Here is a 24182-nt window from a genome sequence, read left to right as displayed (position 1 = left end):
GGGATATGGCTTGCTCTTAGAAAGCACTCAGCAAGTGGTAATTATTTTTATTATTTTGAAGTTGCCTGCAGCTAAAATAGTTGGAGGAACTCTTTCTTGCCAAAGGGACCAGAATAGCATTTTTTTCTTGGTGTCTAGAATGGGGTTAGCTTCTCAGATCCTTTTTCTGTCCTTTTGGGAGGATGGTATGTACAATTCTTAATGTCCCACTAAGTCTTGTAGTCATTCATCTTCTCTCTTTAAGGTGCCCTGGCATATCTCTGGTCGTGTTATCTCCCAGTTGAATGCTCTGAGGGCAATCCATCTCTTTAATTTTCACATTTCAGGTATTTGCTGTCACACACCGCCTGCCCTCCTGTGCCTTGGTTGCCACATCCCTCTCTCCACTGACACAGGAACATACCACGGTGTTTCACGATTGTTTATTTACAGCTCTGTTTCCCCATCATACTCAGCTTTTCAAAAACAGGCAAGGTGGGTGTCCTTTTCATTTTGGTGCCCCCAGTGCTTGGCACAATAAATGTTTTCTGACTAAATGAATAATTAAATGTAAGAACATCATAATGTCCTTCATTATGACTCAGTTAATGATGATCTTCCATAATCTCCAGCACAACAATCATCATGGATTCAAATTCAGCATAGAATTGGTCATGACCGTTTCATTTTGTGCAAGAGCAAACATAAGGTCCCTATAAGTCTGGTTTTAATGCCAATTCATCCTGTTTGGCTGTGGCTTATCTTTTTAGTATTGGCACACCCACTATTGGCCCCTCCTTATTCTCTTTCCCCCTACCCTTTCTGTGCAGTTGCTACCCCGAAAAGAAAAGTGGTAGAGTTCATGTGGCTTTTGCTTCATGTTTCTTTATTCATTTTATCTGTTGCTTATTCCTTGTCTTGTTTCAACGAAGGATTTTGCAAGGGCCAGTAATTGTTCTAATGGGAAATTAATAGGATATCTAGGCAGGGTTCAGGGCAGTGCCAAATGGTGTTGTTAGCACTGTGTTCTAATTGAGGATGAATAAGTTGCAAGATTCTGGTAAAGGCTTCTAGTTGTGATACCCGGAAATGAACGGATTTTGCTGTACTAGAAAAATCAGCAGAAGCATTGACTAGCTCCACATGGACAGATTTCCTGCGATTCTTTATATCAAATAAACAAACAGCTGGCTACAGCTGTCTCTTTTTGTGTCTCTCTCCTCACCTTGTCATCCTCAAACTTTGGTTAACCTAATGTCCTTAGAAGCATTTATTTTGATACATTTTTTTTTTGACTGGGTCAGCCCCTGCATCATGACAAAAGCAGGGGCTGGGAGAATCTCTAATGTCTTCCAAGAAGCAGGTTTTTTGTGGAGAGGAAAGGATTTGGAGTCAGACAGTCCAAGCCCAGCCCCACCCCTTAACGCTGAATGACTCAAGATTAGTCACTCCACCACTCTCAACTTTCACATGTAAAATGTGGATTATAGTTCCTCCCTCTCAGGATTGTGTTAAGGGAAATGAGATAAAATGCTTTATAAAGAAAGTGTGTGCGTGTGGGTCTTGATAAATAGTAACTATCATTACTGTCCTAAGAATAAATAGCAAGTTATGTTTGGGGAAGAAAACTGTATTAAGCAAGCCTATAGCTTTGGTTTTGTACTGGTGTGTGCACATGTGCGTGCAAGTGTGACTGTGATAACCCATCTTCAGTTCTATTGTATTTGGTGTAAAGATAAGAAGGGACTGCCTCCTCCCTTAATTTTTTTTTTTAAAAGATTTTTATTGGGGAATTGGGGGAGGGGAACAGACAAGTTGCTGTCCCAATGCTCCTCAGTCTAGTTGTGGAGGACGTCGCCCCACTGGCCCACGTTGGCATCATCATTGCGCTCTTCCTGGGTGAGGCAGATCAGTCACTGATCTCTGGATGGTTGCCCATGGCGGCCCCTGGCAGCCCACACCAGCTGCTGGCCGCTGGCCGCCGGCCACACACAACAGCCCACTGCAGCAGTGGCTGCAGCCTATGCCGTCACCTGCGACCCATGGCAGCCCAGCTCCAGGTCGAGCCGTCGTTCACCATCTTAGCTGCAGAGGGCAGCATCACTGGCCCTCATGTGGGATCTGAACCAGGGCCCCACTGCTCATAGCTGGCGTCCCAAGCCAACTCTTAACCAACGTGCTACTCGGCCGGCCCCTCCCTTAAATTTTTTAATATGCACAAATAGAACATATATACATGCAATTTAATAATTGTGAAAGAAACCTCCATATTATCACCACCGAGGTTAAGAAATAGATCATAGCAGCACCCTAAAAGGCCTTCATTCCAACTCTAGGTAACCACTATCCTGATTTTTGCTTTCTTTATGGCTTTACCACCTGTATGTACATCCCTCCCTAAATAACATTGTTTTGTTTTGTCTGCTTTTGAAATTTATATATTAGTGAAATCCACTTCATTGTCTTGCTTCTTCCATTCAGGACTGTTTTGAGACACATTATGTCATGTGTCTAGCTGTAGTTTATTCCTTTTCATTGCTGTATGAAAGCACTGCAATATAAAAAATTATCCTTTCTACTGCTGGACATTTGGGTTGCTTCCAGAGTTTTTTTTTCCGTTATGCCACACAATACTATTTGTACATGTCTCCTAGTCTACACAATTAGGAGTTTCTCTAAGGTATATACCCCAGAATGAGTCATAGAACGTGCATGTCTTCAATTTTAGCAAATAGTGCCAAACCCCTTTTTAAAAAAGACACTCCCATCAGCTGTGTATGAACGCATGTAGCGCCACTTCTTTGAAACAGTCATACACCCCCTCCCCCCTTTTTCTTTTTCCTAATCTGAGTGCATGATATTGTATCTCACTGTGGCTTTATTTTTCTTATTTCGTGATTACGATTGAGGTGGAGCACGTTTTCATACATTCGTTGGCCATTTGGAGTTCCTGCTTCGTAAAGTGCCTGTTTAAGTTTCCTGCCTTTAACTTATTTTAAAATATCCTTTCAGACAGTCTCAATACCTTCACCTACTTGTTGCAGGACAATTAGTCCAAAGATGCTGTCACCCAGGCAGGTGGAAGTTCAAACTCAAAACATTTGCTGCCTCAGTTGTATCAGAGAACCTGTTGGTTTACCAAAGTAACAAGTATAGACTTTAGCCAAGATTGAGGAACAAGACCAGGCAGTGAGGCCTGGCTGTCTTCCTCCTCGTGGTCATGAAAGCCGGGGACATCGCCCTGGCGACTTCCCTAGGGATCTTAGACACACACGCGCCCACAGACTGTATCCTGCTTAACGGCCAATTTCAAACTTCCAAGACCTGCCTTGCCGGGTTTGCCCTTTTCTGTTTCCCATTGGTCACGAGTCAAAGGAAGAAACAATTTGATTGGCTTTCCCTTTCACTTCCTCCGTCCCTTTAAGGACTTGGTGGGGGGAGACTGGCTGAGACGTATTTGTCCATCACAGGAGCAGATACTCTGATTGGTCTAGATAGGGCTGGGTCCCGCCCGGGCCGTTCCCCTGGTTCAAACGCGGCGGCGGGAGGCGCGGGGCGGGACAGAACGCAGACTGGCCGTGTCCTCTGAGCGTGAGTCTGAGCCCCCACCCCACTCCCAATTTTCCTCCACCCCACTCTGCAAGACCAGGAGAAGGGCCTCTTCCACCCACACCAATCGCGTATTCCCTCCCGCCACGGGGAGGGTGGCGGCCCGGTCACCAGGGTTGCTGGGGGTCAGAAGGGTCTTCCCAGGCTGGTGGTGCGCGCGTCCACTTCCACGAGAGACGAAGGGTCTCCGGGACAGGAGGAATTGTTTCTCTCTGAAACCGGGTGGGGTCCTATGGTGTTCCGCCCTGTCTCCTGTCATTACTTGCATCATTCTGTCTAATGGAGTCAGGCAGGTCCTTATTACTTGTGTGACCGTAACAATTTACTTTTGTATCTTCGTACTTTTTTTATCCATCCATCACTCCCTACTTCCGGTCTCTTTCACTCTGCCCCAGCCCCTCTGGTATCCTTCCTATTGTTAGCCTGGTCCTGCCTCAGAACCTTAGCTCTGGCTGTTCCCTCTGCCTGGGGTACTTTTTTTTCTCTAGATATCAGCAAGGCTTTCTGCTCACCCTTCAGGTCTTGGTTCAAATGTTACCTTCTCCGTGAAGTCTACTCTGACTGCACTGTAAAAAATTGCGTGTACACCTCCCCAATTGCCCTCACCTTAACGAAAAAATTTTTAACCTCATAGCACTTATTTTCCAACATATTATGTAATTTGCTTACTTTCATTCATTCATTCATTCATTCATTCAAAAACTGTTAGCATTTACTATGTACTCGGCTGTGTGTGTACCCACTATGTGAGGATAAAAATCCTTGCCTTGTGGAGCTCACATTCGAAGGGTGGGGGCAGAAAAGAAACAAATTTGTGAGTATGTCAGATAAATGTGCCACCTCCTGTTAACAGGGAGTAAAAATTTGGTTTTTAATCTCCATTGCCAGACTGAGCTTTCCAAAGATCTGTGTGCTGGCGGATCTTTACCTCCATATCCTGATCCCTTGAGGGAGATCAGGATCCCTCAAGCCCTTCCTCCTAAAATCGGCTGTACACACTTGACCTTCTCCTATCTTCCTTCAGCACTGGTGGGAGATGTTGAAGTTCAAGTATGGAGCACGGAATCTGCTGGATGCTGGTACAGCTGAGCCCATTGCCAGCCGGGCCTCCAGGCTGAATCTTTTCTTCCAGGTAACAGGCTGCCAATTCTGTTCACCTGAGTGTGTTTCCTTGGAACCTCCTTGTCACTTACCTTTGCTTTTATTATAGGACTGAAGCTAATCTAGGAGAAATCTCATTTGGTGTTTAATATGCACTGATAGTATTAGAAAAAGGAGCCACTGTGCAGACAGGAGTGGATAGCTTGAACTTGCCCTTGAAGGGAGATCTTTTTTTTTTAAAAAGATTTTTATTGGGGAATTGGGGGAAGGGGAACAGACAAGTTGCTGTCCTTTTGTTCTTCAGTCTAGTTGTGGAGGATGTTGTTTCACTGGCCCAAGTTGGCACCATCATTGTGCTCTTCCCGGGCGAGGCAGATCAGTCACCGGCCTCTCTGGACGGCCGCTCACAGCGGCTCTTGGCAGCTCACACTGGCTGCTGGCCGCTCACGCTGGCTGCTGGCTACACACGGTAGCCCATGGCAACCCACTGCCGCAGGGGCTGCAGCCTATGCCGTCGCCAGCGACTCACAGCAGCCCAGCTCCAGGTTGAGCTGTTGTTCAGCATCTTAGCTGTAGAGGGCAGTGTCACTGGCCCTCATATGTGGGATCTGAACCGGGGCCCTCTGGTGTCCCAAGCCAGCTCTTAACCATCGCGCCACTCGGCCGGCCCTGGAGATCTTTTTTTTAATCATTTCATATACTTTACACTTCTGTACTAAAGTTTGTCTTTTTATTAAAGAAAGGAGAGCACAAGGGCCGCTGTACTCATTTGACTAAAATTTCTGTAGGTGTAATCCTATTTCTTTTTCATTCAAGAGATGTTTATGTTTTAGGGTAAAAAAACAAACAAACCAGTTTTGATAAATACCACATCTGTGAAACCCGTATTCCTCTTAAGATATAGAACATTTACATCACCCTGGTAGTATTAAAACTTTAAATCATGAGATTATTTCCAAGTGGATTTCTAATGTAGATGGAACACAATCCTTATTTGACTTATGAGTTGTATTCACAAGTCTGGGGGACGACATAGATAGTGGTGAAGATTTAGGTTTGAATCCTGGCTGCAGCACTTGTTAGGTGTGTAACCTGGGACACGTCACTTGTGTCCTCTGAATCCATTTGCCACTCTTTAAAATCAAGGTTATAGCACCTAACTCACAGGATTGTTATGAGGATTAAATGAGATAATCCATGTAAAGCATTTATCTCTTTGCCCACTCTTGGTAAGCCATTTATCAATAGGAAGTATTATTTTTACTGACTGTAGAAATAGTAATAGTATTAGCTATAATAACAAAACATTTATGTTCAGTTGGCAGCGAGTATGTTTAGGAAGGTATTTATATAGGAATACCTGCATGATGACAAATGCTAATGTGTTCTTGATGACATTTTTTTTCCCCCCAAATATTTGTATTGGGGAATGTTTAAACAGAGCAGGCTGGAGACAGATTGAAAGCTTAGGTTGTTCTGTGGGACTGTCCCCATTGTCATTTTAAATGATGAGGTAGTTTTCACAAATAAATAGTGTGTCTCTAACCGCAGCTGACCGAAGCGCTTCCACTTTTTTAGCCTCTTTATCATTTTACTCCCAAACTTTCCCAACTATTACAGAATTACTAAGGGCTTCTTATGTGCTGATTATGTAATAACTATGGCTTCTAATGTGCTGGGCACAGCGCCAGCATGTTCCAGATTATCTTTCTTTAGCTTCGTAACAGAGGTAGAAACTATCCTTAGTTACATTTCAAATAGGAGGAGACAGATACCTAGGGAGGCAAGGACTTGCCCAGGACCATGCCACTTGGAAATGGCAGAGCCAGGCTTCATTTTTGGTCTGTCTGACTCCAGAGGGTAGTCCTGTAACCACTGGACAACACTGCCAGTGTATGTCAGTTTAAGTGTATCTTACATTTAAATGTCATCATAGGAAGGATTGTGGGTAAACCCCCAGTTCATCTTTTTTTAATGATGAGTTTCTCCCCAACCCCAGGAAAGCTACTATTTGCAAGTGTAGCTTACACCTAACATTAACCTAATGTAAACGAGAGGATACTGTTTTTTCCCCATACGGTGTTGTTTTTATGAGTTTTTCTTTTCTTTTTTTTAAATTTTATTGGGGAACAGACATGGTCATTGGTTACACATTGCTTTCATGCTACAATGGCATAGTTGACTCTTTTAGGGAGGGCACAGCTCACAGTGGCCCATGCGGGGATTGAACCGTCAACCTTGGTGTTACCAGCACCACGCTCCAACCAACTGAGCTAACCGGTCACTCCTTAATGAGGATTTAATAGAGTAGTGATTTTGTTTTCTATTCAGGCAAAAACTGTAGACTGATCTCAGTTTGTATTTCATAGTACTTCCCAATGAGCTGTAGTCCAGTGGTTGGCAGACTTTTAGATTTTTGAGCCAGTAAAAATTCTCAACTTTGCTGGGCTGACCTAGGTTTGCCAACTTTTTATTTTGCCAAGTAAGGCATGTAAAAAACACCAAACAGACAAAAAGAAAAACCTATTATCTTCTGGTCCTTTTATTTCATAAAGAAATGACATTTTGAGAAACACCAAGAAAGAAAGGATATCATTTCAGAATAAAGGACGATTTAAAAATTTGAATACATTTAGCTTTATAAAAGAGTCATTACGTGGTGTTCATGTTTTTCTCATTTCACAGCAGACTTGGAAACTATTAAGAATCACTACTGTATTTGGGAACTGCCGATCTAGTTAGTCTACACTCATTAAAGAACAGAAGAAACAAAGAATCTTATTTTTCTGAGTTGGTGGCAGAACTGTAAAGTGACAGATATGGTGGCCTTGCCAGATATGGAAGCACTTGTGATCCAGTGCTTCACAAACCTGGCTGAGGTTTGACTCTCTTGGGAAGCTTGTTAATAAAAGAGATTCTAAGCTACAAACTGGAAAATTCTAACTCAGTAGGGTTGGGGATAGGACCAGAGAATCTGTATTTTTTTGTTTTTTAGTTCTCCAGTTCTCTATATTCAAATATAGCCAGTCTATTTCTATTATCCAACAAACGACTCACAAAGCCTCAAGCAACAATGATTTATTTTTTCTTATGATTCTGTGGGTTGGCTGGATGTAACTTCTGCTCCACCCTGTGACATCAGCTGGGGTCACTGAAGGGGCCATATTGAGTTGGGAGCTGGACCAGGACTAGAACATCTCGGTGCTGACTACCGGCTGGGGCACCTCAGAGTTCTTCCACCCAATTCCTCTTCTCTATGAGGTTTTCATTATTCAGTAAATCTAACCTATTTTTTCCTGTGAATTAGTTATATTAGACCCTGTAGACCATACAGTCTTTGTTGCAATGACTCGATTTTGCCATCGTAGCACAAAAGCAGCCATAGACAGTATGTAAATTAATGAGAGTGGTTGTGTTCCAATAAAACTTTATTTATGAAAACAGGTGGTAGGCCAGATTTGGCCTATGGACTGTAGTTCACTGACCCCTGGTCTAGCCCAAGCTTCTTTACATGGTGGTTGGCTTCCCAAAAGAGCAAAAGCAGAAGCTGCCCGACTTCTTAGGGGCTCCACCCTGTGCTGGCACAGTGTCACCTGTGTTACATTCTGTTGGCTGAAGCGAGTCACAGAGACAGCACAGATTCAAGACTGGAAACAGACTCCAGTCTTGATGGGAGCAGCAGCAAGTGCTCTCAGAGTTAGAGGAACTGTTGGTGGCCATCTTTGCAGAGAGACCGCCACACAATCCATGGCCTGGCACATGGGAGCCATTGTTCGAGACCAGGGGTAGCAAACTCATGTGTTTGGGGGTCAGGCAGAGAGTACAAATGAGACAGGTGGGCCAGTTGGAAGACTGCGTGTCAGTGAAATGCAGAACACATTTGCTACCCAGAGGGGCAGCGCTACGCAGCTGTAGTATGGGGCAATGTTGTTAGATCTGCCAGTGCTTTAAAACTTTCCCCCTCCCCCACTTTTTGGGTGAAATCTGATTTTTCAATATTGGCAGATAATTCAAATTATTTTAAATACTACATGCCAAACAAAACATGTTTGTGGGCTAGCTACAGTCTGTCAGTTTGCAACTGTTGTTCTAGATCATGAATCAACTCAGCTTTAGTGTAGCCACTCCATTCATGCTACTCTAGATTGTCTCAGTGAATTAAAGAAACTGCAGCTATATTAATAAACCTCTGGGCACACGTGACGGAAGTGGCCATCGTTGATTCCTATTGTAGAGACACGGAGACACGTCAGGGCCAGCAGGGTCCAGAGTAAATGTTCCCGCGAGCCTGAGACCATTCAGAAGGAAGGGACTTTTCTAATGAATGGCGTGTTTGTGAAGTTTTTCTTCCCAGGCGCTGGTGAAAGAAACCCACAGTAATGGGATCGTACAAGCGATAATTTAATGACTGTCAATTGGTGTCTCTTTAAAGAATGAAGCCACAGAGTGGTGCTGTGAGTGTGTGTCGTGAGCAGTTAGTCGAGTTGGTGGCGTGTAATGTACTCTGTGTGGATGTTATTGATCAAAGCTTTTCATTATTGACAGTGTCTCCATCTGCTGTTTGCTGTTTTTAGGGGAAACCACCCTTTCTGACTCAACAGCAGATGTCGTCTCTTTCTCGAGAAGGGGTATTAGATGCCCTCTTTGTTCTCTTCGAAGAATGCAGTCAGCCTGCTCTGATGAAGATTAAGCATGTGAGCAACTTTGTCCGGAAGTGTAAGTTGGCAGAACTTTGTCTTGGAATACTGGCTGGCTAGAGAAAACTGGAAGGGTGCCAGAGGCAGAATGAGTTTAGTGGCTGATGGTAGTGGGTAAGAACTATGCTCTTAGACAGACCCAGCTTCAAGGTCAGGTTCCACCTGTTGTAGCTGGGAGACCAGATAAATCAGGCCTCTTCGTTACAAGTGACAGAAACTCGGTTCACACTAGCTAAGGCCAAACAGTGAATTTATGGTCCACGAAACTGGGAAATCCAGGGGTGGGTCAACCTTTCAGCATGGCTGGTTCCAGGGACTTAAATAATGTCCTCTGGCCCAGCCCTCCACTTGCTCAGGGTGGACTTATCCATTAGGCATGGGGGGCTCAATGCTTAGGTCCCACAATATTTAATTTTAATTTATTTTAGAATCATAGAAAAATATGAACATAGAAATAATGTATAATGGCTCTGGATTATAGTCATCTTCTTGCCACTGTAGTCATGCAATTTATTTATTTTTTATTTATTTATTTACTTATTTATTAATGCAGGAAGGGGCTGATGAAAGCAGAGGTGCCAAGGCCCTATAAAAGTCATCAACTGGCCCTTCCCATACCCTGTTCTTGACTTTGCCTGACCGCTACATGGTGGGGACGTTGGCTGCTGGGTGCCCCAGTTTCACATTCTTTTACCTTACACCAGTGTTTTTCAACCAGTGGTGACTTTGCCCCTTCAGGGATACTTGGCAATGTCTGGAGACATTTTTGGTTGTCAAAACAGGGCGGGAGGGGTTGCCACTGGCATCTCATGGGTGAGGCTAGAGATGCTGCTAAACATCCTTCAGTACACAGAACAGTCCTCCAGCAACACAGAATTATTTGGGTCCAAAATGTCAGCAGTGCCACGTTTGGGAAACCCTGCTTTATACAACCTTTCGGGGTCACCGACCACCCTAAACTTGAGTGGCTTAAATGACGATCATTGTATTCCCTCTCGTGATCCTGTGGGTTGACTGGGCTCAGCTGAGCCTTCCTCTGCTCTTTGTGATGTTGGCCAAGATTTCAGTCCACAGGGACGCTCCCTGGTCTGGAATGTTCAAGGTGGCTCACCCACCATCTTGCATGTTGGCTGGAAGACAGGGCTCAGCTGGGATTTGCCTGAAGTCTCAGGGCCTCTGACTACCCGTCGCTCCTCTAGATGGTCTCTCCATCAGGGGTTAGCCAGCTGCAGCCTGCCTGTTTTCTAAACGAAGTTTTGCTGGAACACAGCCACCCCCATTTGTTTCAGCACGGCCTGTGGCTGCTTTCACAGTACAGTGGCATTTGAGTAGTGGTGACGGAGACCTTGAGCCCTATAAAGCCTAAAATATTTACTATCTGGCCCTCTAAGAAAAATCTTGCTGACCCCTGATTTATGTGGTTTCTATAGCAGAGATGTCTGGACTTCCTACATGGCAGCTGAGGGTTTCCAAAAGCACAAAAGTGGAAGTGGCCAGGCCTTCTTAGGGGTTAGGCTTGGAAGGGACATAGGATCTCTTCGGCTTGGCTGCATTCTGTTGTTTGAAGTGAGTCATAGGGCTGCCCAGATTCCATGTGCCAGGGAAATACACAACAGCGTGAATTAGGAGGCGTGGCTCACTGGGCACCATCTTTGGAGACTGGCTACCATATCCCACCCAACCTTTATCTTTCACTATCTATATTAATACAGTCTCAGGGAAGATTCTAATTGGCTCTGCTTTGGGTCATTTGCCTACCCCTTGACGAGTCATTGGGCCAGGATGTGAAGTAATGTGATCGGCCTCATCTGGGTACCCAGGGTTCCAGGACCTCACGGGATGGGGGTTGTGCAAGTACCTAAAGGAGCTGGGAGTTTTGAGTAGATAAAATCAATGTATGTCCACTACAGCGACTGTAGGTATTTATGTGTGAACCTTGTCTGTTCTCAGTTTCCTCATCTGCAAAATGGGGAAAAATGCATATCTAATAAGGCTGTATGGGGATCGAATGAGTTAGTACACAGACCCAGCTTATGTTGCCTGGCACAGAGAGACACTGAGTAAATAGTCACCTGATAATGATAGCCATAAACTTCACCAATGTTTAGTATATTATGTACTTTTAACTTTAAAATATACTTGGGTTATTTGCTTGAGTAAACTTTCACCTTATTTTCTTGAATATTTAAATTCTCAAATAGGGAGTGGGAGGGGAAGGGAAATTACGTGACAGACTAACTTACCAAGCCATCTACAGGCACCTTTCTTAGTCTGCCCTCTGGTTACCTTAGCACTGGATCTTCTGGACTCATGCAGTAATTAGTTGGCTAGGCTTGGTGAAATGTAGATTTTTCCCATAGAATTTTCTTCCAAGCAACTGTTATGTATTTTTGAAGAGGCTTCCGGGAGAGTACAGCTGAGCGGCTATGATTGAAAAAGGGTGATTGCACTAGTGTGATTCCGCGCCCCTCCCCCACCCCAGCCTCTTTTTGAGCTTCTGTTTTGGAATGTACTTTCGTTTTCCCATGGGAAGAAGGGTCCAACTGCTGCTATGACCTGCATTTTTTGAATCTTGTCACAGAGATGGAGATTTTCTTTGGGGACTGTTGGAGGAAATGAGATGGAGCCTACAGCCCTGAAGCGGTGCCCCTAGCTTGGGCCAAGGGAGGGCAGGGAGCATCTGAGAACTAGGAAAGGAATTTTTGTTTCTTAATTACTATTCTATCCCTAGTGCCTGAAACAGTGTCTGGCACACGGTGCTCAATAAATATTGGTTGACTGTCTATAATCCTAAGTGAACAAAATAAGCGGCCAAACCTTAAGTACAGCATCTCATAATTTGTGTAAAACTGTGAACAGCAAGTGTGATATTAAAACATGCAAAGAAAAATGTTGATAATTGTCCAAGTTGGGCTTTTCTTGGTGATTCGACAGTAGCTGAAATTCTCTCCTCCTGCAATTACATTCACCACAGGCAAGAGATCCTGTATGTTCACAACTTGAGTATGTGTGGGCAAATTATAACTTTAAGAAGTTTCCCCCTCCAATTGTAAACATAACACAAAGTTAAATATAAAAGGTCAAAGTGAGAGAAAATCTCTCAAAATCTTACCTGTGTGAGATAACCACAGTTAACAGTTTGGTGTATAGTATTGCATTTTTTTTGTCCTTGTAAAATATTTATTGCAGAAATTTTCAAACATATCTAAAGGTAAAGAGAGTAGTGTAGTGAACCTCTAGGTAACAATCAACTACCTCTAGCTTTTATCAGTCCTTTCCCATGCATGTTCTAATGTGACGCTTGTTCAGTTTTACACAAAATGGATCATATGTGTGAACTTCAAAATAAAAAGGCCTTTCAAAATGAGAGATTAACGTTCATTTGAGATCAATAAGAATAGCTATTTGGGACGCACAGATTCAGGCAGAAGCCCAAACAGTGTTCAGATTAGGAGACAAAGGCAAGGGGTATTTATGAGAAAGGGAAGGGAAGGTGTTTCTATTGGTGCAGATAACATAATGTAGTGATGTTAATTCTAAATAACGTTTTTACTTTTCAGTCCAGAAGTCACCAGTCTGGTAGTCATAAAAACTGCTTTTGTGTTATTTTTGTAAACGGTCCAAAGATTATTTTGCCCTGTGTAACATTCCAAAGATTTGAGACATAAGACATGCAAGGCAGTTCCTCTGGCATGGCAGCTCCAGTTCCATTTTTAAAGTGGCTCTGTTTACATTATTGTTTACATATGTGTGCAATGTTTTGCCACTAGCTTTGCTCACTTAGCCATATATTTACTCAACAAATATTTATGGAGCACTTGCTATGTGCCAGGTTCCGTTTTAGGTACTGTGTTTACAGTAGTGATCAAAACAGATAAAAATCCCTGCCCTTAAAGAATATATATTCTAGTGGAGATTGAGCTACCTCATTCTGTATTTTATTTTATTTTTTATAAATTTTTAAAAAATTTAAACATTCACCATATCTTTTTTTTTATTATTGGGGAACAGTGTGGTTTTCCAGGACCCATCAACTTGAAGTCAAGTAGTTGTTTCAATCTGGTTGTGGAGGGTGCAGCTCAGTGGCCTACGTGGGGATCGAACCAACAACCTTGGCGTTGTGAGCACTGCAGTCTAACCAGCTGAGCTAACTAGTTGCACCGAGCTACCTCATTCTTTAAACGTGTGCCTAATATACTTTAATGTGGGTGGACTTTTAGGTTGGTTCCATTTTCCTGTTGTTGGACCTTTAGATTGTTTCTGATTATTTTTCTGTTACAAGCTGTGCTCATCATGAGCATTTTCATATGTATCTTTTCTGAGCACATGTGCTAGTGCTTCTGTGAAGCATGAATTCCTAGGAAGCTGAAATGTTGGATTACTGAGTTTCGAAAAGGAAACAATGCACTCAGCTGTGTTGGCTTTTGCCCTCTTGGTCTTATGTTTTGACCTTGCCCTTACCTGACAAGGTCATTCTTTGTGACTGCATTTCATTATAGTGCTTTGGGTCTTTATCTCCACCTCAGTATTCAGGACCCATTAAGCTCTTCAATGCTGTAACCATGTGCAGGGAGGAAGGGTGATGTGGTTTTGGAATCACAGAAGCTGCTGGTATGGAGGGAAGTTGTGAAGGTTTTTTTTGTTTTTTTTTAACTTTAATAGTCATAGACTTGAGTTTAGTATCTCACCTGTTCACCTTACTAATTCAAAGCCTTTGGAAAAAGACACTGAGATTTGGAATGCTTTCTCAGAGTTGTGAGAGAGTATTGTGGTGGTTTTGCCTGTAAGCAGTTTGTCTACCTGGGAGATTGAGATTGGTGTTTGGCAGCGACAGACCCAAAGGTGATAAGTTGAACAAGTGCTGTAAACGGATGGGGGGCCCAAGGCTTAACAGAGAATGGAGAGACTGGCCTTGTGTGCGAGCCATAATGAAATCGGTTCAACCCAGAGAGCTGCAAGCCAGTGTATTTGTGGAATTATAATTCAAAACTCAAATGTTTGACCTGAAAGAAACTTGGAAGGGGATAGGGAAGAAAGATGGGGCTTGGCACTGTGATGTCAGGTTAAAAGGAAAATACGGTGCAGGGTTCAATTTTGCTTCTGCATGGGATGCCCATAGAGGCGCTCTAGATTTATTGTTTTTGCAGTGGTCACGATGAATGCATGGGGCGGGGGGATGGGTGTCTCTCCACCACTCGGGCCTGATTCCCCCAGGGACCAAAGGAAGGTGTTTTCAGGTGAGAGGTGTAGCCTGTGGGTGGGAAGACAGTGCTGCAGAGCTCATCACCTGTGCCTTTGGTCCAAGTGAATTCAACTCCATGCATGCGACAAAGAAAGGGGGTGGGTAACAACAATTACAGTTGCATTGGCTAATTCATCAATATGCCACTCAATGACTCCGGGTGTGAAATGGCTTTTCCCTTGGATGGACTCAGTCCCTGTTATTGTCTGAACGACTTGCCGAGCTGAGTATAACCCCAGAAGGCAGCTTTCAACCTTCTCTGGCGCCCAACCTACGGAAACGGTGATCCATTCCATGCCTGGAGAACGCCACTGTTTACCTGGGGTTGCAAGACAGTCTCTTGGTCTTCAAGGTGGCACCTTTCTGAGGGATTCTCCAGGGTAATTTTGATTACATGTTTTTCTCATCTTCCTTTGGAACGTAACCCCTGTATGTGGTGTAGTTTCCCTATAATGTGCAGGACTGAATTAATTTTCCAGTCAGCCACAGCGGCTCCCCTCCATTCTTGCAGGTCATTAGCGTTGTTGCATAGCCAATGATGCCCCAGCCTAGTGTTCTTAGGGTGTTAAAAAATGTATGTTAAGATTCCAAATCTGCCATCCATTTATTTCTTCCATACTTCATACATTGAGGATCTTTGACTGAATGTTTGTGTGTCCGTTCCCCCCCCCTCCCCATTCATATGTTGAGGCTCTAATCTTCAATGGGCTGATATTGGAGGTGAGGCCTTTGGGAGGTAATTAGATTTAGATGACATCCTGAGAAGTGGGGAGGGAGGGCGCTTCCAAGGTGGGCTTGATGTCCTTATAAGAAGAGGAAGAGAGACCAGGGTTCCCTTTCTCTCTGCCATGTGGGGACACAGTGAGGAGGTGGCTGGCTGTAAGCCAGGAAGTGGGCCCTCACTGGGAACTGAATCCACCAGCACCTTGATCTTGGACTTCCCAGCCTTTAGCATTATGAGAAATAAATTCCTGTTGTTTAAGTCACCTTGTCTGTGGTATGTTATAGCAGCCCAAAGCAGACAAAGACACTGATGGAAAGATTGCACTAGGAAAAAGGTATATAAGTCTATATGTTAAGAAAAGATGGTTGCAAACCCTTCTTGGTTTTTGTAGCACCACCACATATTAAGGCAAGGAAGGCCTTACTGTGACTGAGATGATCCAAGGGAGTTAAAATAAGCTGCCGGGAGAAAACTGAGCAGAGCACATGTAGTCAGAAAAAAATGATCCGGAAACCAACTCCAGAGTTGATTGAGATGGGAATCATATTGCTTGTGTTTCATCGTAAACTGGTCTAAATGTGGATTAGCATTTTTGACCAAACGCTGCCCTGCAGCCTTCAGGGAGGAGGCAGGAAAGCATGATCTGTATTCTCCTTCCCCTATTTTCTCAGTCTACAGATTCAAATTATAGCTGCCATGGAAACTGCTTTAGAATTTCTGGAGCCCTTCGTTTTAACATATAAAAACACTTTTGTGCTGATTTTATAATTGTTCCCGATGATGAGAAAGTGCCTAAATGCCTTTTGACAGGGAGGGAAGACATACGAACACTCTCATCTTTCTTTTTTGGCTTTCTAAGATGCATGTATCGGAAGTGTTCACCTGGGGGTAACTCTTCCATCTTTTGCAGATTCCGACACCATAGCTGAGTTACAGGAGCTCCAACCTTCGGCCAAGGACTTTGAAGTCAGAAGCCTGGTAGGCTGTGGACACTTTGCCCAAGTGCAGGTGGTAAGAGAGAGAGCAACTGGGGACATCTATGCCATGAAAGTCATGAAGAAGAAGACCGTGTTGGCCCAGGAGCAGGTAGGGGCATTTATTTCAGTATCACACCCCTTCCCCTTTCGTACTAGAATGTTCATTGCAGAGACCATCATCTGCTGAGCTGACATCTGGGGTCAAACACATTTTCCCCTGTGACTCTAGTTACATGGTTGCATGGGCCGAAAGGTCTCTCACATTCTTAGCTCTTCTTGAACTGCTGCTGACTCATTTGAAGGCTCACAAGCTCCCCTGGATTTCGCCATTGTGTTTGTAGAGTTGTATTTTATTCAGAACCAACTTGGCCTTTTAATTAATGAACTGAAGAGGATCTTTCATGGTTGTCAGCTGGGGATTTAGAGGGATGCCTATTATGGGGTGAGTCAGCATTTGCTTTTGAACGCATTTTATGTATTTGTGTTGTGGGCATGTCTATTTGATTTCAAAACAGGCCTTTGAAGAAATGAAATAAAACTGTTACGTGGCTAGGGAGTTGCTTGTTTGAGAGCAGGTAAGAAGGGATCTTTAAGGTTGCAGTATTTTTCTTTCTTTTAAACAAGGCCGCTGCTCCAGACATATTGATTCATTTGCCATGTTTCTAGAGAGATGGCCATCAGCCTTGGAGTTCAGAGAGTAATTTATTAGTTACAGACATTCGAGTGCACATCATGTGTCTCATAATATACCCGGCTCCGTGGGAAGCCTGCACGAGGAATTGACGTTCCACGGCTGTGAGGTTCAGGGTTTAAAAACAACCTTGGAAAGCAGAGGAGACACGCATAGACTATATATAAAGCAGGCGCTTACCAGCTAAAGCATCACAGGAGGGAGAGCAGTTAGCAAATTCGAGAACAATGGAGTGAGGAGAGCTGTGGGTGAGCCAGGGAGAGCTAAAGGAACGTTCACACTGCTGAGAGGGAACGTACAAGAAGGTTCTGGGCAGAGAGAAGTGACGAGAATGTGCCAGGTTGAAGTGTGGTTTGTGTGACATTGTGGAGGTTTGAGTGCTAGAGTGCTATGTGTGTGTGTGTGTGTGTGTGTGTGTGTGTGTGTGTGTGTGTGTGTGTTTTAAGTGTCTTAGAACAAATAGACTGGAGAATGGGGAGAAATGAGGACATTTGGGTGGGATGGGGATAACTGGTGGGAAATCTCAACAACCTTATTTTTGTTGTGGCAAAATATACGTAACATAGAATTGATCATTTCCACCATTTTTTAAGATACAAGTCATTGGTATTAGTGCATTCACAGTGTTGTGCAACCACAGCCGCCATCCATCGCTAGAACTTCTTTGTCATCTCAGACAGAAACTCTGTACCCATTCAACGGTAACTCACCATTTCCCCCCCAAACCAGTTTTTGGAATGGCAGTTTACTATGTGCGATGGCTGGGGGTCAGTTTGGCTTTGGGAAGGAATAGGTTGGGATCAGAGTCTGAGGACCTCAGTGACTTTGTGTGGCCTCCAATCAACGAAGTGGCGGAGGGCAGGTAGCTGCTTGTCTGAGCCCTAGCACGATGGAGCCTATTTAGGAACGCAGTGTGAGCAACTCCACAGAGAGGAAAAGTGACAGGACGTGGCAAATCATCTGGAAGAGAGGAGTGCGGATGCTCACTCAACCTCCTAACATCTAAGCAACATCCATCATCTGTCTGTACACACTTACTGGGCACCTGTTGTGTTTGGTGTACTCCTAGGTCCTGCGGAAGGGGCATTAGATGTCACTGCTACCTTGCGATGCTTATGTTTTAGATGGGAAGTAAACAGTGCACGTAAAAAGAAAGCAATCCAACTTACCACACGGCAGGCAAGCAGTAGAGATGTTCAAGTAGGTGTGCCGTCCTCCAGGTGAATGACTTAAGATGACCCCTTGTGAGGTATGGCCTGGGTTTTTAAAAAAATCATACACGTACAGGGTAGGGTCTAATTAAAACTGCCCATCTATTCCGTAAGAGGGTGAATACCAGAAAAGTAGGGTCCTTAACTGAGCCATGGTGAGGCTTTGGCATTTCAGAGCATGAGAGAGAGAAGCCAGCGCAGGGAGTGAGTGAAAGGAAATGCCAGAGAGGAGGCAGGGAGAGAGAGGTGGTGTCACCCAGGAGAGGCCAGCACGCCCACCCAGAGCTCCGTGAGAACCGGAACAGGTCCTCAGGGACTGTTTATTTTAACGGAAGATTCAGGGTTCCGACGAGGAGTCGATGGTGAGCAAGTAAGGTGTCCACTTTTCAGTTTAGCCAGCCTTCACTGAATCACCTTTTATGTGCCAGGAAAAAAGGATTGGCAAATCGAGTGCAGTAGGTTATGGGGTTGTGTTGGTGTTTCCCAAATGTGTTAGGTGAATCACTGGTGATGTGCAAGGTGACTTCAGGTAGTACACGGACAAAACTATTTCAAAACATTTAATAGTTGCATGTTAGCTAGCATGTCAAAACCTGGGACTTCCACGGATATTATTGTTAGAACTACATGGAAGAAGGTATATTTGAAATTAAATTATTTTTATTTTTTATTTATTTTATTTTATTTTTTAAGTTTTAGAAGTCATGTGTATTGAAGCATAATTTACATTCAGTAGAGCTCACTCCAAATTTGAGCAGTGCAATTTACCACCATAATCAAAATGTAAAACAGTTCCTTAAAACTCCCTCATGCCCCTTTGCAACCAACCCCTCCCCTTAGGAATCCATTGATTGGTTTTGTCAAAAGGGTCAAATTTAATCATTAAAGTGATCTCTTATGGAAAAATCTGAAGGATATAAAACCCAGTTTTAAAAAGGATACTTTGGAACATATAATCTTTAGAACAGTAAAAAGAATGGAATTTTAAAATAATCTTTGTAAATTAAAGCATGGTTGACAAAGTTGTCTTAAGATTGTTGTAGAACAGGTAGTTACTGTGCCAAGCTGCAGGCTGGGGAAAGATGGTAGAAAAACTCTTTTAAATAATGGAATTGTATTCTATGGGAATTCCTTATGGGGCAGACATGTGTTCTTACAGATATTTGGCACCTTCTCAAAATGTTCTCCTGTTACCATGAAAGGGAGAAAGCAAAAACTTCTTTGTATATTACCAATCGTCACATGGTCAAGTACACCTTATTTATGTGTGAAAAGCTTCTTTCAAGCACCAGCCCTGAAGTGTGTCAGCATCTTGAACTGGACTGAGCCAATTCGCGTGCCGAGGCCGAAAAAAAAATTATTTTTATTTTGAAACAATCACAAATTTATAGAAAAGTTGCAAGTGCAGTGTATCAGTCAGGGTTCTATATTATATATATGTATATGGATATAGTATATATGAGGTCGGACAATTAAGTTCACAAACTCATCCTAAAAAAAGTGCTACATACCTCATTGCTGAATATCACTGCAGTCACCTTCGAAGTACTCTGCTTGGGAATCTATGCACCGATGCCAGTGCCTAGTCCGCCCTTCAAAGCAATTTTGGAACTCTTTTTCTGGAATGGCCATCAGAGCTGTCGTCATATTACCCTTGATGTCCTGAATGGCATCAAAATGTCTTCCTTTCAATATTGCCTTTACCTTTGGGTAAAGAAAGAAGTCATTGGGGGCCAGATCAGGTGAGTAGGGAGGGTGTTCCAATACAGTTATTTGTTGACTGGCTAAAAACTCCCTCACAGATAGTACGTGTGAGCTGGTGCATTGTGGTGATGCAAAAGCCATGAATTGTTGATGAAGACTTCAGGTGGTCTAACTTTTTCACGCAGCCTTTTCAGCACTTCCAAATAGTCAACTTGGTTAACTGTTTGTCCAGTTGGTCCAAATTCATAATGAATAATCCCTCCGATATCAAAAAAGGTTAGCAACATTGGTGCAACAAGTTTGCAAACTTAATTGTCAGACCTCAATAAACACATTGAATATATATACTTACACACATTGAATATACATATATACGTACATATATATGTATGGCTTACCTAATTTTGAGGGTTGGAAAGTCTGAAATCTGTAGGGCAGGCCAGTAGGCTGGAGTACTTGGGGAGGTGCTGATGATGCAGTCTTGAGACAGAATTTCTTCTTTCCCTGGGAAGCCTCAGTTTTGTTCATAAGGCCTTTCAACTGATGGAATGAGGCATATCCAGATTATCAAGGACAATCTCCTTTACTAAAGTCCACTGATTGTAGATATTAACCACACCTACAAAATACCTACACAGCAAACCTAGATTAGTGTTTCATTGAATAATGGGCTATACCCTAACTAAGTTGACATAAAACTATCACATACAGTATTAACAACTTTTTTTTTCCTGAGCCATTTGAAAAAAAGTTGCCAACCTGTTTCCCCATTACCTCCAAATACTTCAGTGTGCATTTCCTACAATAAGGATGTTTTTCTATGAATCGCAATATAACCATCAAAATCAAGAAATTAACAATGATGCATTATCTGGGGTCTACCTCAGACCCCAAAGTTTCACCAATTGTTTCAGTTAAGCACACACGGCATTTGATTGTCCTATCTTTTTAGTCATTTTATTTTTTTTTTAAAGATTTTATTGGGGAATTGGGGGAGGGGAACTGTGTTGGGGAATTGGGGAAGGGTAACAGCCAAGCTGTTGTCCTTCAATCTTAGTTGTGGAGGGCACACCTAGCTCAGCTCCAAGTCCAGTCGTCATCCGGCCACTCTTTGGCAGCTCATGGCTGCTCAGCTGAAGGTGCCATGTTCAATCTTAGTTGCGGGTAGGCGTAGCCCACCACCCCATGCGGGAGTCAAAATGGCATCTTTGTTGTTAGGAGCATGTGTTTTCACCAGCTGAGCCATCCTGCCACCTTTGGCAGCTCAGCAGCAGCTCAGCTGGGGCGCAGCTCACTGGCCCATGTGAGAATCGAACCGGTGACCCTATTACTCAGAGCTCATGCTCTTAACCAACTTAGCCACTCAGCCAGCCCCTTTTTAGTCCTTTTTAATCTAGAACAGTTCTTTAATTTTTCCTGTACTCTCATGCATGACCTTGGTGATTCTGAAGATTAAAGGCCAGTTAATTTGCAAAATTTAGATTTGTCTGATATTGCCCATTTTAGATTCAGATTATAGGTCTTCGGCTGGACTCTCACAGTCGAGATGCTCTGTTCTCATTGCATCCCAGTAGGTGACTCTGTTTCAGTTTGTCATATTCATAATGATGTTCACTTTGGTATCTGCCATGCTTCAGTTAATCCTTTCCCCTTTGCAATTACATAAGTATTTTGTAGGGAGGTGCTTTCAAACTATGAGGAAATACCTGTTCCTCATAAAGCTTTCAACTTATTCACTTATTTATATCTGTACTGACTTGCATTTTTCTATTTAGGTCAGTGAGTTATGATTCATTGCTGTCATTTATATTTTTATACTCAAATTTGGTCTCCAGGTTGGCCAATGAGAATCTTTTCAGGTTGGCTTTTTTGTCCTTTTGACATATCCCCATCTTTGAGTTCTGTCTTACTTTCTGGTACAATAAGATGTTTAGGCTCTTGTACTTGTACCTTATCTGCCCTACCCCTGCAATCAGTTGTTTCTTCAAGGAACTCTGTTCCTTTTAGTGTAAAATGGTACTTAGAGGCCAAGATCTGGGTACTAGGTGTTTTCATTGCTATTGGGGTATCACAGACCATTTTCAGTGGACAGAGCTAGAGAATACATATGTGGATGGAGATATATATATCTGGTTCCCCTAAAATAAGACCAAGCCGGAAAATAAGCCGTAGCATGATTTTATTGGGTCGTCGGGAAAGTCATGATGCATTTTTGCATTGAAAAACATAGAAGAATGAATATGTCATGACTTTCCCGACGACCCAATAGATGCCAAAATATGGTACCTTGGCATACTGAATATTTTAAGCTGAAGGAGTTTGTGGAAAAGGCACCCTTCTCCCTGAAACAGGTCATAAAACCCTCATGTGAGGGGTGCGTGCCCTCCATATCCTGGAAGAATCATGCTACGGCTTATTCTCCAGCTAGGTCTTATTTTTGGGGAAACACGGTATATAGATACATATATATCTATATCTATATCTATATATATAAAAACCTATATATATAAACATATATATATATATATATATATAATATACCTACACACACACACACACACACACACACACACACACACACTTACATCTATATTTCTATATCTCTACGCGTATATATTGAACACCATGTGTTCACACTAATACCCCCAAGTCCAATCCAGTTTCACAAGGTTCATTCTAGCTTTCACCTTTTTCATGTCTGTAACTCTCTTCTCTGCCATTACCCATAATATTGTAACTTCTTTTATGCATCTGTGTGCATCTAATCTACTGGCTTTGCTGCTGCCCGCTCCCCTTGGTGGGCTCACATGCTCTGTTCCAGGCCGTCCCTACACGTGGGTGCCTTCCTCACCCTGCGTGGGCTCTCGATACCCTGTATTGGACACCCCCACACATGTTTGCTGCCCTCCTCACCCTGCTTGGGCCTGGCACCCCGCTCTGGGCTCCCATGGCTCTCTGTCCCTACCACCTGTCACGGACGCTGACCTTGTTCTGCTCTACCTAATGGCTTTAGGACTGAATTGTTCCGGATGGGAAGGTGAAGAGGCAGAGGAAGAGAAAGATGTTTAGATTTAAAAGAAGTGAGTTGACTTTAAAGAAAGACATTAAGTAAATAATTGGACAGGTAATTTAGGATCTGGCAAAAATTGTGAGCACAGTAGGCAAATGGATAAGGTCTGGAGAATGCTGGCCAAGTGATATCTATCTATCTATCTATCTATCTATCTATCTATTTTTATATATATATATATCTATTTTTTTAAACATTCGAGACATCAGTTTAGGCTTAGAGAGGAGAGGGTATTTTCCCCTCCCTCACACTTACTTCTTTATATTACAATATAATTGTCTAAAAGCTTTCTTTTCCCCCTAGGTTTCATTTTTTGAGGAAGAACGGAACATATTATCTCGGAGCACAAGTCCTTGGATCCCCCAATTACAGTATGCCTTTCAGGACAGAAGTCACCTCTATCTGGTGAGTCTTTACATCCATCTCTCTGGAATTCGTCCAGTGCTGGGATTCGGAGATATCATAGTCCTAGAATGAAATGTAGTTCCTGCCCATTCGGTCTGTGCCACCTCTCATTCATTCAGTTGCTTTCCTGACTTTCTGGTGTCTTCCTGTTCTCCTGTTTTAAAGATGAACGGATGGCCCATTTAGAAATAGCCCCACATATTGTTGGGTATTGTAGCTATGGCTTAAAGGACAGTAATGAGAAGTCATCTACTTGGGAGTAGTTTGATAGCACCTTCAATAGAATCTTGATTTAATTTATTTTTATTGAGGTATAATTAATATTTAACATTATATTAGTCTCAGGTATATAACATAATGATTCGCTATTTGTATATATTGTGAATCAGTCTGGTTAGAGTTTTTAATTTAAAAAAATTGAGATCATGCATAGTGATTAAGAAAAGGCAAACACTGCAGAACTGTATGAAATAGAAAAATTCTCTCCCTTTCTTTCTAATCTCTTTCCCTAGGGAAGCAAATAATAATGGCTATGTCGGTTCTTTCTGATCCTTAACTATGCCTCATGAATAAAATATTTTTGTGTCTATATTTAAAACACGTGTATATAGTTTGTTTTACAAAAATGGTGTATTACTCTCCGCTCTGCTCATCAGCTTGCTGTTTGCTTTTTGGTGATTTATCTTGGACATCTTTCCATGTCGGTACATACAGATCTGCCTCATTCATTTGAACGGTGCCATAGTATTCCTGACACACATAACTTATGGAA

At 42.9% G+C, this 24182-nt stretch overlaps 1 protein-coding gene across 4 annotated transcripts in view; it reads left to right on the top strand.

Moving 5' to 3' along the window:
• Positions 1-3532: 3532 nt before the first annotated feature.
• Positions 3533-24182, top strand: part of CIT (citron rho-interacting serine/threonine kinase) — a 163936-nt gene continuing 143286 nt past the window's right edge. For 2 of the 4 annotated variants that reach the window (XM_019649084.1, XM_019649082.1), the window contains exons 1-5: positions 3533-3570; positions 4613-4720; positions 9264-9405; positions 16263-16438; positions 23309-23410. In XM_019649084.1, the coding sequence (XP_019504629.1) occupies positions 4625-4720; positions 9264-9405; positions 16263-16438; positions 23309-23410 (516 nt within the window). In that variant the 5' untranslated portion in view covers positions 3533-3570; positions 4613-4624. Of the gene's footprint in view, positions 3571-4612; positions 4721-9080; positions 9144-9263; positions 9406-16262; positions 16439-23308; positions 23411-24182 lie in introns of those variants that run through there. The other 2 variants (XM_019649081.1, XM_019649083.1) reach the window with 2 other exon arrangements.

The sequence above is a fragment of the Hipposideros armiger genome, unplaced genomic scaffold (assembly GCF_001890085.2).
Source record: "Hipposideros armiger isolate ML-2016 unplaced genomic scaffold, ASM189008v1 scaffold_129, whole genome shotgun sequence".
In the NCBI taxonomy this organism is placed as follows: Eukaryota; Metazoa; Chordata; class Mammalia; order Chiroptera; family Hipposideridae; genus Hipposideros; species Hipposideros armiger.
The sequence above is the reverse complement of the archived record's forward strand: the minus strand, read 5'-3'. Positions and strand labels throughout refer to the sequence as shown.